The sequence below is a fragment of the Oncorhynchus mykiss genome, chromosome 6, assembly GCF_057628025.1.
Source record: "Oncorhynchus mykiss isolate SJ-2025 chromosome 6, ASM5762802v1, whole genome shotgun sequence".
Lineage (NCBI taxonomy): Eukaryota > Metazoa > Chordata > Actinopteri > Salmoniformes > Salmonidae > Oncorhynchus > Oncorhynchus mykiss.
The window spans coordinates 5,762,501-5,775,000 of NC_143027.1; the positions used below are offsets into that span (position 1 = coordinate 5,762,501).

Consider the following 12,500-nt stretch of genomic DNA (forward strand, 5'->3'; position numbering starts at 1 on the left):
TTAAGTGCCTTGCTCAAGGGCACAACAGTAGTGGATGGCAGCTGAGTTTTGACCTCAGGGATTCTCATGTGAACGGGAAGAGCATCATTCGGGTCCCTCTTTGCGGAGTAGTATCTGCTGGTGTCATTCCTACTACCTCAGAAACCATTCGATAACCAGATGGTTGGTCAGACAATTGGTTGCTTAGAAAACCAGGCAAAACTAGATACAATCGTTTCCTTCAAATTTCCCAAAATTATTATTGTCCAAAACAGAGACAATAAACCTTCCTATCCGTAGAGGACAGACAGCAGAGATATTAAGCAGATATAAGACAGTTCGCAGGAGGGTCAAATTACGTTTTAGATGGCAAACAAGGCTTTGCTAATGGGTTGCAGATTGAAGTGACTCCACATTGCAGCCTTCTGTTAATATAATTAACTTGAAGAGTCTTAGGAGAAAGCTGTTACAGCACCGGACTGTGACTTTGTCTGTGTTCCAAATGACACCCTGTTCAGCTCCCATATCGCTCTGGTTAAAAGTAGTGCACTATATAGGGAACAGGGTTCCATATCGCTCTGGTTAAAAGTAGTGCACTATATAGGGAACAGGGTTCCATAGGGCTCTGTTAAAAGTAGTGCACTATATAGGGAACAGGGTTCCATAAGGCTCTGTTAAAAGTAGTGCACTATATAGGGAACAGGGTTCCATAGGGCTCTGTTAAAAGTAGTGCACTATATAGGGAACAGGGTTCCATAAGGCTCTGTTAAAAGTAGTGCACTATATAGGGAACAGGGTTCCATAGGGCTCTGTTAAAAGTAGTGCACTATATAGGGAACAGGGTTCCATAGGGCTCTGGTAAAAGTAGTGCACTACATAGGGAATAGCATGTCGTCCTTACTTAAAGTACATCAGACTCTTCAAAAAGGAGAAGCAGTTGACCAGAAAACGTCTGAACTGCCGAAGGACTATCCACAGTTACTGAAAATGTTTTCTCTCACAAATATGATGTTTCTCTCCATTATTTTTTATTCAGCCTCTGGGAAATGCCCGCTGAATGTCTTTTTTGTTGTTGTTGACATTCGTTATTGAAGGAATAAATCGTATCGGCGACTGGCATAGCTTTTCCGTGCTAAACGCTACAATAGCAAACCACGACGGTTTCTTCAACAGCTAGAAGCACTAGGTTGTCCATTTTTGAATCCCTTGATGGGTAAAAACACAGGATGTTCAAAGAGCCCAAACAAATAGGGAATTACATTAATTATTTTTGTATTCAAATTATAATTTAAGACGGGTTCCCTTTCCTGTCATTTGCTTCTTTCAGTGACTGGGTTTGAAAACGTGGGTCTCCTGTGTGTGAGTTCATGTGTGGGGTGGACAGTGCTGGTTGCCCAGGTAATGGAATGCAGACACATTGTAAAAGGGAGGTGTGTGTGCACGTGCGTGTGCGTGCGTGAGCGTGCTTGCGTGTGTGCGTAGAAAAAGGGTCTCCTTACCTTGGCAGGTGTTGTCCTGGACGGTGTGTCCTGGGGGACATCTGGAGACGCACTGGCCTTCCCGGAGGACGTAGGGCGGGGAACAGGAAGTACAGTTCTGACTACTTCCTCCTGTGCACTGTAAACAGGAAGTGTGGCATTCTGAAATGGACCCAAGAGAGAGAAAAGAGGTGGATTTAGGTTTGTGACATTGAAACGTAAGCCCATTGATACAGCATTACAAGTCTCCATGAATATACAGACACACTACTACATATGCTGTGGTCTTGTGACAAACTGACACCATTTTGGGATAATGTACAGTACCAGTCCAAAGTTTGGACACACCGACTAATTCAAGGGTTTTTTCTTTATTTTTACTATTTTCTACATTGTAGAATTATAGTGAAGACATCAAAACTATGAAATAATACATATGGAATCATGTAGTAACCAAAAAAGTGCTCAAACAAATCTAAATATATGTTATATTTGAGATTCTTCAAAGTAGCCACCCTTTGCCTTGATGACAGCTTTGCACATTCTTGACATTCTCTCAACCAGCTTCATGAGGTAGTCACCTGGAATGCATTTCAATTAACAGGTGTGCCTTGTTAAGAGTTAATGTAGATTTAGTTGCTGCAAAAAACTGTATAGCCTAGTACAGTGCAGCCTCGTACTGCAAAGCCTCGTACTGGAAAGCCTCGTACTGGAAAGCCTCGTACTGCAAAGCCTCGTACTGCAAAGCCTCGTACTGGAAAGCCTCGTACTGGAAAGCCTCGTACTGGAAAGCCTCGTACTGCAAAGCCTCGTACTGCAAAGCCTCGTCCTGGAAAGCCTCGTACTGGAAAGCCTCGTACTGGAAAGCCTCGTACTGGAAAGCCTCGTACTGTAAAGCCTCGTACTGTAAAGCCTCGTACTGGAAAGCCTCGTACTGGAAAGCCTCGTACTGTAAAGCCTCGTACTGGAAAGCCTCGTACTGTAAAGCCTCGTACTGGAAAGCCTCGTACTGTATAACCTCATACAGTAAAGCCTCGTACTGTAAAGCCTCGTACTGTACAGAGACATACACAGGGAAAACATAGGCGTTTTGATTTGTTGTTTTTATTTCCGTGTTCTGATTGAAAAAATAAATTATAAATCTATATATATAAAAACATGTTTTCCCTGTGTATGTCTCTCTGTGTATGTCTCTCTGTGTATGTCTCTCTGTGTACACTATGTCTCTCTGTGTATGTCTCTCTGTGTACACTATGTCTCTCTGTGTATGTCTCTCTGTGTATGTCTCTCTGTGTATGTCTCTCTGTGTACACTATGGCTCTCTGTGTATGTCTCTCTGTGTATGTCTCTCTGTGTATGTCTCTTTGTGTACACTATGGCTCTCTGTGTATGTCTCCCTGTGTATGTCTCTCTGTGTATGTCTCTCTGTGTATGTCTCTCTGTGTATGTCTCCAAGGGGATGTCTCTCTGTGTTTGTCTCTCTGTGTATGTCTCTCTATGTACACTATGGCTCTCTGTGTATGTCTCCCTGTGTATGTCTCTCTGTGTATGTCTCTCTGTGTATACTATGTCTCTCTGTGTATGTCTCTCTGTGTATGTCTCTATGTGTACACTATGTCTCTCTGTGTATGTCTCTCTGTGTATGTCTCTCTGTGTATGTCTCTCTGTGTACACTATGGCTCTCTGTGTATGTCTCCCTGTGTATGTCTCTCTGTGTATGTCTCTCTGTGTATGTCTCTCTGTGTATGTCTCCAAGGGGATGTCTCTCTGTGTTTGTCTCTCTGTGTATGTCTCTCTGTGTACACTATGGCTCTCTGTGTATGTCTCCCTGTGTATGTCTCTCTGTGTATGTCTCTCTGTGTACACTATGTCTCTCTGTGTATGTCTCTCTGTGTATGTCTCTCTGTGTATGTCTCTCTGTGTATGTCTCCCTGTGTATGTCTCCCTGTGTATGTTTCCCTGTGTATCTCTCCTTGTTTATGTCTCTCTGTGTACAGTATGTCTCTCTGTGTCACATCCACGAGAGAGTCTGTCAGACAGCATGTCTCTACCTCTCCTGAGATTACAGCTGACAGCCAGACAGGAGTGTGTGTGTGTGTGTGTGTGTGTGTGTGTGTGTGTGTGTGTGTGTGTGTGTGAGCGAGAGAGACCACCGTACTCCCAGGTGCCAAGGGAAATTGCAACTTCTTGATTGCACTGTGTGTCTGTGTGTGTTACAGACCCCAGCTTAGGGACCTCCCAAGTCAAAGTGGAAACTGAGAAATCACTCACAGACCGTGGCGTCGAGAAAGACGGCCTCTCCAAACCTCACCCTCTCTCTCTCTTTGTCTATTTAGTCAACTTCAGCTGTCCGTCGTCTGAGAAACGCTATCTGTTTCATTATTAGAGTTTACCATCTCCTTCTACAGTACTGGAGGGATATTAAAAATAACTGCTGTGAAGCTTCCTTCAGCTGCCAGGAGAGGATGAAAAGGCAGATAGGCACCAGCCGGTCGGTCGCCCGCCCGCCTGCCTGCTCGCCTTTTTGCCTGCCTGCTTAACTGCCTACATGCCTTACTGACTGACTGCATAACACTACATCACCTGGGCTGTGGATGCATCAGATCTCAACAGCGTGTTTCAGGTCATTTCATCTTCCCTGTTGTGTTGTAACAGGTTCTAAATCTAAAGGGTGATGTACAGTATCAGGGGCGCGGGACTATTCCACATCTGGCCTGGAGAATCAATTGTACTGCTGATTTAATTTGTACCTGGTACTTCAGTTAATTGATTGATTCATGTCCCTGATTGGCTAGATTGTCCCCTAACCTGGTGTCCCAGGTCTGAATCAGTCTCTGACGAGGAGAAAATGAGAGCTAAACATAAGAGCCTGTATGAAAGACAGCAGGATTACTGAGCAGTACTAAAACCCTCAACACATCTCTGTCTACACACACAGAGCCTGTTGACAAGGGCACAGGCTGAACTACAGGCTGGAATTTCCTCCTAAAGACACCCGATCTCTACCCCACTTCTCTCTCTCTCTGTGTGGTGTGGTGTGTGTGTGGTGTGGTGTGTGTGGTGTGGTGTGTGTGGTGTGTGTGGTGTGGTGTGTGTGTGGTGTGGTGTGGTGTGTGTGGTGTGGTGTGGTGTGTGTGGTGTGGTGTGGTGTGTGTGGTGTGGTGTGGTGTGTGTGGTGTGTGTGGTGTGGTGTGGTGTATGTGGTGTGGTGTGGTGTGGTGTGGTGTGTGTGGTGTGGTGTGGTGTGGTGTGGTGTGGTGTGGAGTGTGTGGTGTGTGTGGTGTGGTGTGTGTGGTGTGGTGTGGTGTGGTGTGTGTGGTGTGGTGTGTGTGGTGTGGTGTGGTGTGGTGTGTGTGGTGTGGTGTGGTGTGGTGTGGTGTGTGTGGTGTGGTGTGGTGTGTGTGGTGTCGTGGTGTGGTGTGTGTGGTGTGGTGTGGTGTGTGTGGTGTGTGTGGTGTGGTGTGTGTGGTGTGGTGTGGTGTGGTGTGTGTGGTGTGGTGTGGTGTGTGTGGTGTGGTGTGGTGTGTGTGGTGTGGTGTGGTGTGGTGTGGTGTGTGTGGTGTGGTGTGGTGTGGTGTAGTGTGGTGTGGTGTGGTGTGTGTGGTGTGGTGTGTGTGGTGTGGTGTGGTGTGGTGTGTGTGGTGTGGTGTGGTGTGTGTGGTGTGTGTGGTGTGGTGTGGTGTGTGTGGTGTGTGTGGTGTGTGTGGTGTGGTGTGGTGTGGTGTGTGTGGTGTGGTGTGGTGTGTGTGGTGTGGTGTGGTGTGTGTGGTGTGGTGTGGTGTGGTGTGGTGTGTGTGGTGTGGTGTGGTGTGGTGTGTGTGGTGTGGTGTGGTGTGGTGTGGTGTGTGTGGTGTGGTGTGGTGTGGTGTGTGTGGTGTGGTGTGGTGTGTGTGGTGTGGTGTGGTGTGTGTGGTGTGGTGTGGTGTGTGTGGTGTGGTGTGGTGTGGTGTGGTGTGTGTGGTGTGGTGTGGTGTGGTGTGGTGTGTGTGGTGTGGTGTGACAGCCATTTTCCCTTTCCAGACAAGTATTTACTTTTTATTCTTAAATATGAATACTAAAATATTCACAATCGCCAATTTTCTTAAATTCTAGTTCTGCTCGCTTGAATTTCTCCATTTTAGTGCAGTGATTTTGGCAATTTCTTTGGACCTTTGATTCATTATTTTCCTGTTTTAGGTGTTGTGATATTAGAAGTATTTGTGATCCTTTAATTCCTCCCCAAATATGTTTTAAATGATTTTTGGGATGGTGCCAGGTTTCTTCCAGACTTGGCATTATGGCCAAAGTGTTCAGTCTTGGTTTAATCAGACAAGAGAATCTTGTTTCTGATGGTCTGAGTGCCTTTTTGGTGTCTTTTGGCAAACTCCAAGTGGGCTGTCATGTACCTTTTACTGAGGAGTGGCTTCCGTCTTACCATTATACCATAAAGGCCTGATTGGTGGAGTGCATCAGAGATGGTTGTCCTTCTGGAAGTTTCTCCCATCTCCACAGATGAACTCTGGAGCTCTGTCAGAGTGACCATTGAGTTCTTGGTCACCTCTCTGACCAAGGCCCTTCTCCCCCGTTTACTCAGTTTGGCCGGGCGGCTCTAGGAAGAGTCTTGTTGGTTCCATATATCTTCCATTTATGAATGATGGAGGCCACTGTGTTCTTGGGGACCTTCAATGCTGCAGACTTTTTTTGGTAACCTTCCCCAGATCTGTCACTCGACACAATCCTGTCTGGGAGCTCTCAATTTCTTCGACCTCATGGTTTGGTTTTTGCTCTGACAGACACTGACAACTGTAGGACCTTTATATAGACAGGTGTGAGATGTTCCAAATCATGTCTAATCAATTGAATTTTCCACAGGTGGACTCCAATCAAGTTGTCGAAACATCTCAAGGATAATCAATGGAAACAGGATGCATCTAAACTCAATGTAGAGTCTCATAGCAAAAGGGTCTGCTATTTTATTTGTGTATTATTTGCAAAAAAAATGTCTAAAACCCTGTTTTCGCTTTATGATTATGGGATGTTGTGTATAGACTGATGATTTTAAAAAACAAGTATTTACTCCATTTTAGAATGAGGCTGTAACGTTACACAATGTGGGAAAAGTCAAGGGGTCTGACTACGTTCCGATGGCTCTGTATGTGTTAGTTTGTATAGTAGGTTTAATGTTGATAGTGTGTGAACCCCCCTCACACACACACACACACACACACACACACACACACACACACACACACACACACACATACACACACACACACAGGGAAAACATTACTGCTATGTTCTAACACAGCTACCCCCCCCCCCCCCCCCCCACACACAGGGAAAACACTGCTGCTATGTTCTAACACAGCTACCCCCCCCCACACCTTCCACTCTCTACTTGCCTCTGCATGTGTGTTGTGTGTCCAGGTAGAATGGGGCAGGGCATTGGGCCACACACACTCCGTGAGGTAGTGGTGTGTGAGGCGGACTGGTCCGTGGCTGCAGGGCCTGCTCTGGTTTCAGACACCTCAGACAGTCAGAGGACAGGGGACCCACACATGTCCTACAGGATGGGTGGCAGTCTGACGGGACAGAGAAGAAACTAAGTCAACCTGCAGGATGAGTGGCAGGGATGTAGTATGTATATACATGAATGGAGAAATGAAAGTAGCCCTATACAGACATAGTGAAACCCAGCTATAAAACTGGGATATAACGCTCTGTATAATGCTCTGTATAATGCTCTATATAATGCTCTATATAATGCTCTGTATAATGCTCTATATAATGTTCTGTATAATGCTCTGTATCTGTATAATGCTCTGTATCTGTATAATGCTCTGTATAATGCTCTGTATCTGTATAATGCTCTGTATCTGTATAATGCTCTGTATAATGCTCTGTATCTGTATAATGCTCTGAATAATGCTCTGTATCTGTATAATGCTCTATATAATGCTCTGTATAATGCTCTGTATCTGTATAATGCTCTGTATAATGTTCTGTATCTGTATAATGCTCTATATAATGCTCTGTATAATGCTCTGTATCTGTATAATGCTCTGTATAATGCTCTGTATCTGTATAATGCTCTATATAATGCTCTGTATAATGCTCTGTATCTGTATAATGCTCTGTATAATGCTCTGTATCTGTATAATGCTCTATATAATGCTCTGTATAATGCTCTATATAATGTTCTGTATAATGCTCTGTATCTGTATAATGCTCTGTATAATGCTCTGTATCTGTATAATGTTCTGTATAATGCTCTGTATCTGTATAATGCTCTGTATAATGCTCTGTATCTGTATAATGCTCTGTATAATGCTCTGTATCTGTATAATGCTCTATATAATGCTCTGTATCTGTATAATGCTCTGTATAATGCTCTGTATCTGTATAATGCTCTATATAATGCTCTGTATCTGTATAATGCTCTATATAATGCTCTGTATAATGCTCTATATAATGTTCTGTATAATGCTCTATATAATGTTCTGTATAATGCTCTGTATCTGTATAATGCTCTGTATAATGCTCTGTATCTGTATAATGTTCTGTATAATGCTCTGTATCTGCATAATGTTCTGTATAATGCTCTGTATCTGTATAATGCTCTGTATAATGCTCTGTATCTGTATAATGCTCTGTATAATGCTCTGTATCTGTATAATGCTCTATATAATGCTCTGTATCTGTATAATGCTCTGTATAATGCTCTGTATCTGTATAATGCTCTATATAATGCTCTGTATCTGTATAATGCTCTGTATAATGCTCTGTATAATGCTCTGTATCTGTATAATGCTCTATATAATGCTCTGTATAATGCTCTATATAATGTTCTGTATAATGCTCTGTATCTGTATAATGCTCTGTATAATGCTCTGTATCTGTATAATGTTCTGTATAATGCTCTGTATCTGTATAATGCTCTGTATAATGCTCTGTATCTGTATAATGCTCTGTATAATGCTCTGTATCTGTATAATGCTCTATATAATGCTCTGTATCTGTATAATGCTCTGTATAATGCTCTGTATCTGTATAATGCTCTATATAATGCTCTGTATCTGTATAATGCTCTGTATAATGCTCTGTATAATGCTCTGTATCTGTATAATGCTCTGTATAATGCTCTGTATCTGTATAATGCTCTATATAATGCTCTATATAATGCTTCAAAAGCTAAACTAGTATCATCCCGATGATCCAGATCACCTTTTTTCTCTAACCAGAACCCAGTCACTTACTGAGGCAGGTCCCATCCTGATGGTCCAGTTTGCCTCTAACCAGAACCCAGTCATTTACTGAGGCAGGTCCCATCCTGATGGCCCAGTTTGCCTCTAACCAGAACCCAGTCATTTACTGAGGCAGGTCCCATCCTGATGGTCCAGTTTGCCTCTAACCAGAACCCAGTCACTTACTGAGGCAGGTCCCATCCTGATGGTACAGTTTGCCTCTAACCAGAACCCAGTCACTTACTGAGGCAGGTCCCATCCTGATGGTACAGTTTGCCTCTAACCAGAACCCAGTCACTTACTGAGACAGGTCCCATCCTGATGGTCCAGTTTGCCTCTAACCCGAACCCAGTCACTTACTGAGGCAGGTCCCATCCTGATGGTCCAGTTTGCCTCTAACCAGAACCCAGTCATTTACTGAGGCAGGTCCCATCCTGATGGTCTAGTTTGCCTCTAACCAGAACCCAGTCATTTACTGAGGCAGGTCCCATCCTGATGGTCCAGTTTGACTCTAACCAGAACCCAGTCACTTACTGAGGCAGGTCCCATCCTGATGGTCCAGTTTGCCTCTAACCAGAACCCAGTCACTTACTGAGGCAGGTCCCATCCTGATGGTCCAGTTTGCCTCTAACCAGAACCCAGTCACTTACTGAGGCAGGTCCCATCCTGATGGTCCAGTTTGCCTCTAACCAGAACCCAGTCACTTACTGAGGCAGGTCCCATCCTGATGGTCCAGTTTGCCTCTAACCCGAACCCAGTCACTTACTGAGGCAGGTCCCATCCTGATGGTACAGTTTGCCTCTAAACAGAACCCAGTCACTTACTGAGGCAGGTCCCGTCCTGATGGTCCAGTTTGCCTCTAACCAGAACCCAGTCACTTACTGAGGCAGGTCCCATCCTGATGGTCCAGTTTGCCTCTAACCAGAACCCAGTCACTTACTGAGGCAGGTCCCATCCTGATGGTACAGTTTGCCTCTAACCAGAACCCAGTCACTTACTGAGGCAGGTCCCATCCTGATGGTCCAGTTTGCCTCTAACCCGAACCCAGTCACTTACTGAGGCAGGTCCCATCCTGATGGTCCAGTTTGCCTCTAACCCGAACCCAGTCACTTACTGAGGCAGGTCCCATCCTGATGGTCCAGTTTGCCTCTAACCCGAACCCAGTCACTTACTGAGGCAGGTCCCATCCTGATGGTCCAGTTTGCCTCTAACCCGAACCCAGTCACTTACTGAGGCAGGTCCCATCCTGATGGTCCAGTTTGCCTCTAACCCAAACCCAGTCACTTACTGAGGCAGGTCCCATCCTGATGGTCCAGTTTGCCTCTAACCCGAACCCAGTCACTTACTGAGGCAGGTCCCATCCTGATGGTACAGTTTGCCTCTAACCCGAACCCAGTCACTTACTGAGGCAGGTCCCATCCTGATGGTCCAGTTTGCCTCTAACCCGAACCCAGTCACTTACTGAGGCAGGTCCCATCCTGATGGTACAGTTTGCCTCTAACCAGAACCCAGTCACTTACTGAGGCAGGTCCCATCCTGATGGTACAGTTTGCCTCTAACCAGAACCCAGTCACTTACTGAGGCAGGTCCCATCCTGATGGTCCAGTTTGCCTCTAACCCGAACCCAGTCACTTACTGAGGCAGGTCCCATCCTGATGGTCCAGTTTGCCTCTAACCCAAACCCAGTCACTTACTGAGGCAGGTCCCATCCTGATGGTCCAGTTTGCCTCTAACCCGAACCCAGTCACTTACTGAGGCAGGTCCCATCCTGATGGTACAGTTTGCCTCTAACCCGAACCCAGTCACTTACTGAGGCAGGTCCCATCCTGATGGTCCAGTTTGCCTCTAACCCGAACCCAGTCACTTACTGAGGCAGGTCCCATCCTGATGGTACAGTTTGCCTCTAACCAGAACCCAGTCACTTACTGAGGCAGGTCCCATCCTGATGGTACAGTTTGCCTCTAACCAGAACCCAGTCACTTACTGAGGCAGGTCCCATCCTGATGGTACAGCCCCTGTCCGCAGGCCTCCAGACACTGGCCCTGGTGGAAGGACAGTCCCTGGGTGCAGAGGGAACACTGGGACACAGCGGAGCCGGAGCAGGACCAGCAGGAGCTGTGACAGGCTGAGAGAAGAGGTCAGAGGTCAATCACACTGTAGGAACCTGTTAGGAGTATACAGTTTGTGCAGGGTTTTGGTCCAGCCCAGCACAAATACACATAGTTAACACATATAGTATCAGTGAGGAAGCCTATTGGTTAATAGAGTTATGGTGGGCAGTAAAATCTGCCCCACCCCCCCCGTACCCCTACAATTTGGTCAAAAGCGTAAGGCAAGTTTTGGTTGGACCTTGTCTGCAATTGACTATCTAATAAATGTTTTTTTTAATATATTTTTTAGTTAATGTAAACTCTGTGAGGAGGTGCTGACCTCTGCAGTGGCCATGACTGTCAAGGTAATGCTGATCCGGACAGTGGGAAATACATTTCCCATGATGCATAGCAGAGCCCGGGGGGCAGCTCATGCAGTTGGGGTTGTCGGGGTAACAGGTGATGCAGGATGAGTCGCACGCTGTGGGAATGACACACACAAACAGTCAGATTTAGATTTTACCTTATAAAAATGTACTTACAAAACGTACCTCATTCAAACATGTTCTCAGAACATTACTTAATAACCTTCAATAACCTATCATTTCCATTCTCAGAACGTTAATAAAACCTCCCAGGAAAACGTTCAGGGAACCATAGTAAAACGTTCTCAGAACCTCCCTGGAACCAGAGTAAAACGTTCTCAGAACCTCCCCGGAACCATAGTAAAACATTCTCAGAACATCCTTGGAACCATAGTAAAACGTTCTCAAAACCTCCCCGGAACCATAGTAAAACATTCTCAGAACATCCTTGGAACCATAGTAAAACGTTCTCAGAACCTCCCCGGAACCATAGTAAAACATTCTCAGAACTTCCTTGGAACCAGAGTAAAACATTCTCAGAACCTCCCTGGAACCAGAGTAAAACATTCTCAGAACATCCTTGGAACCACAGTAAAACATTCTCAGAACCTCCCTGGAACCATAGTAAAACATTCTCAGAACATCCTTGGAACCATAGTACAACATTTTCAGAACCTCCCTGGAACCAGAGTAAAACGTTCTCAGAACTTCCCCGGAACCATAGTAAAACATTCTCAGAACCTCTCTGGAACCAGAGTAAAACATTATCAGAACCTCCCTGGAACCAGAGTAAAACATTCTCAGAACCTCCCTGGAACCACAGTAAAACATTCTCAGAACCTCCCTGGAACCATAGTAAAACATTCTCAGAACCTCCCTGGAACCATAGTAAAACATTCTCAGAACCTCCCTGGAACCACAGTAAAACATTCTCAGAACCTCCCTGGAACCATAGTAAAACATTCTCAGAACCTCCCTGGAACCATAGTAAAACATTCTCAGAACCTCCCTGGAACCACAGTAAAACGTTCTCAGAACCTCCCTGGAACCATAGTAAAATGTTCTCAGAACCTCCCTGGAACCACAGTAAAACATTCTCAGAACCTCCTTGGAACCACAGTAAAACATTCTCAGAACCTCCCGGGAACCACAGTAAAACCTTCTCAGAACCTCCCTGGAACCACAATAAAACATTCTCAGAACCTCCTTGGAACCACAGTAAAACGTTCTCAGAACCTCCCAGAACAAGCTACATTTTCACTTCTGTTCTCAGAATACTTTAAAAAACATTCAGATTTACCGGTCAGGAAACGCATGACTTCGTTCACAGAAACGTACTTTCCCACAACTTCCAAGGAACCAAAT

The 12,500-nt window shown here is 45.2% G+C and overlaps 1 protein-coding gene across 1 annotated transcript in view; it reads right to left on the bottom strand.

The window, feature by feature from the left end:
* The window catches only part of LOC110525177 (extracellular matrix organizing protein FRAS1), a 202,919-nt gene that overhangs the window by 139,380 nt on the left and 51,039 nt on the right, over nucleotides 1–12,500 (bottom strand). The window contains exons 14-17 of the mRNA XM_090239234.1: nucleotides 11,111–11,251; nucleotides 10,665–10,805; nucleotides 6,839–7,018; nucleotides 1,479–1,619 (exon numbers count right to left, since the gene is read on the bottom strand). Coding sequence (XP_090095360.1) covers nucleotides 1,479–1,619; nucleotides 6,839–7,018; nucleotides 10,665–10,805; nucleotides 11,111–11,251 — 603 coding nt within the window. The remainder of the gene's footprint in view (nucleotides 1–1,478; nucleotides 1,620–6,838; nucleotides 7,019–10,664; nucleotides 10,806–11,110; nucleotides 11,252–12,500) is intronic.